General features: G+C 57.9%; 1 protein-coding gene across 1 annotated transcript in view; it reads right to left on the minus strand.

Moving 5' to 3' along the window:
* LOC103919660 (actin-related protein 2-like) overlaps positions 1-69 on the minus strand; it is a 12388-nt gene extending 12319 nt beyond the window's left edge. Inside the window, exon 1 of the mRNA XM_009327204.1 lies at positions 3-69. Within this exon, the coding sequence (XP_009325479.1) occupies positions 3-69 (67 nt within the window). The remainder of the gene's footprint in view (positions 1-2) is intronic.
* Positions 70-1142: the final 1073 nt, after the last annotated feature.

Raw genomic sequence — 1142 nt, forward strand, 5'->3', positions numbered from 1 at the left:
ACAGGCAGGGGGAAGGCAGGCGTCCCTCTCGTCCAGTCCTGTCTCGGCAGCCCCTTGCCACTCTGCCATCGCGTCCTTTCCCAAAAATGGGAAAAAAATAGCCCTCTGCTAGCAGATGCGCTCCCGAATCCGGAGGGAAGCAGGCAAAAACCTCGCAGGAGCCCAAAAAGAAAAAAACCAAAATCACAGGGATTTCTGGAAGAGCACGACCTGCTTTGGCCGCAGCCCAACTCTCGTTGCCCCCGGAAGCCCCCGGCTGCAGGGTCGTGCCGGGGTTGGCACCCTCCCCGTGCCACGCGAAGCGAGCCGGGGCCGCCCCGTAAGCTCTGGGGCATCCCGAACTCCCCCCGGGGTGTTTTTCCTTCCCACTCTCCTGCAAGCAAAAGGGAAACCAGGGCTGGGCAGTACTCACCGCGGACGCAAGAGCTCCTTTCCTCTGGGACCGAGTCCCGATGTGCCTTTGGTATAAATACCAGCGAGCCCATGAAACCTCAGAGGCGGATCCTCTCTAAACAAAGACCCTAAATAGGCTAAATGATGGTGTGTTAGCCATATGGCCATATAAGGTGTTTTATTTCATTAAATTGACCTTGGGCTGATGGTAGGACCCAGCACGGTTAATTATTGTAAGAAAAATGTATGCGGGGATGCTTGGGAGGCAACATCCCATTTGTGAGTCTGTTCCTTTTATGCTCCCCTCCGATAAACAAGTGAGACACAAGTCCTTATAAGCGACGGTCTCGGCAAAAAGGAGGTGGAAGCATCTCTGGTTCCTGGGGAGAGCATGGAGAAACCCCACCCGGGTGGAGGTGGGTGTCGGGGCTCTGCCGTGGGGGACACCCCGCAGCTGGGGTGGGAATTTGGCATCGCCGAGACACTGGAAATGCACCGGGTTGGTGCATCGCTTCCTCCCGGCCTCGGTTCCCCCATGTCACCCTGGCATCTGGCACCTTTGGGATGTCTCTCCCTGGGGTTTTCTCTCTCTGCCCCCATTTTTGGGGCACTTTTGAGTGCCCCAAAGCCCCTCGTCCCCCAAATCCTCAGCTCGAGCAGGGCCGGGACTGGTGGGTCCAAAGCCCAGCCCTGTGTCGTGGGTGCACCCAGCTCTCACCCCCTCCCCGGGAGGATTTTGGAGGCAGGAT

Source organism: Pygoscelis adeliae, unplaced genomic scaffold, assembly GCF_000699105.1.
Source record: "Pygoscelis adeliae isolate BGI_AS28 unplaced genomic scaffold, ASM69910v1 Scaffold187, whole genome shotgun sequence".
Lineage (NCBI taxonomy): Eukaryota > Metazoa > Chordata > Aves > Sphenisciformes > Spheniscidae > Pygoscelis > Pygoscelis adeliae.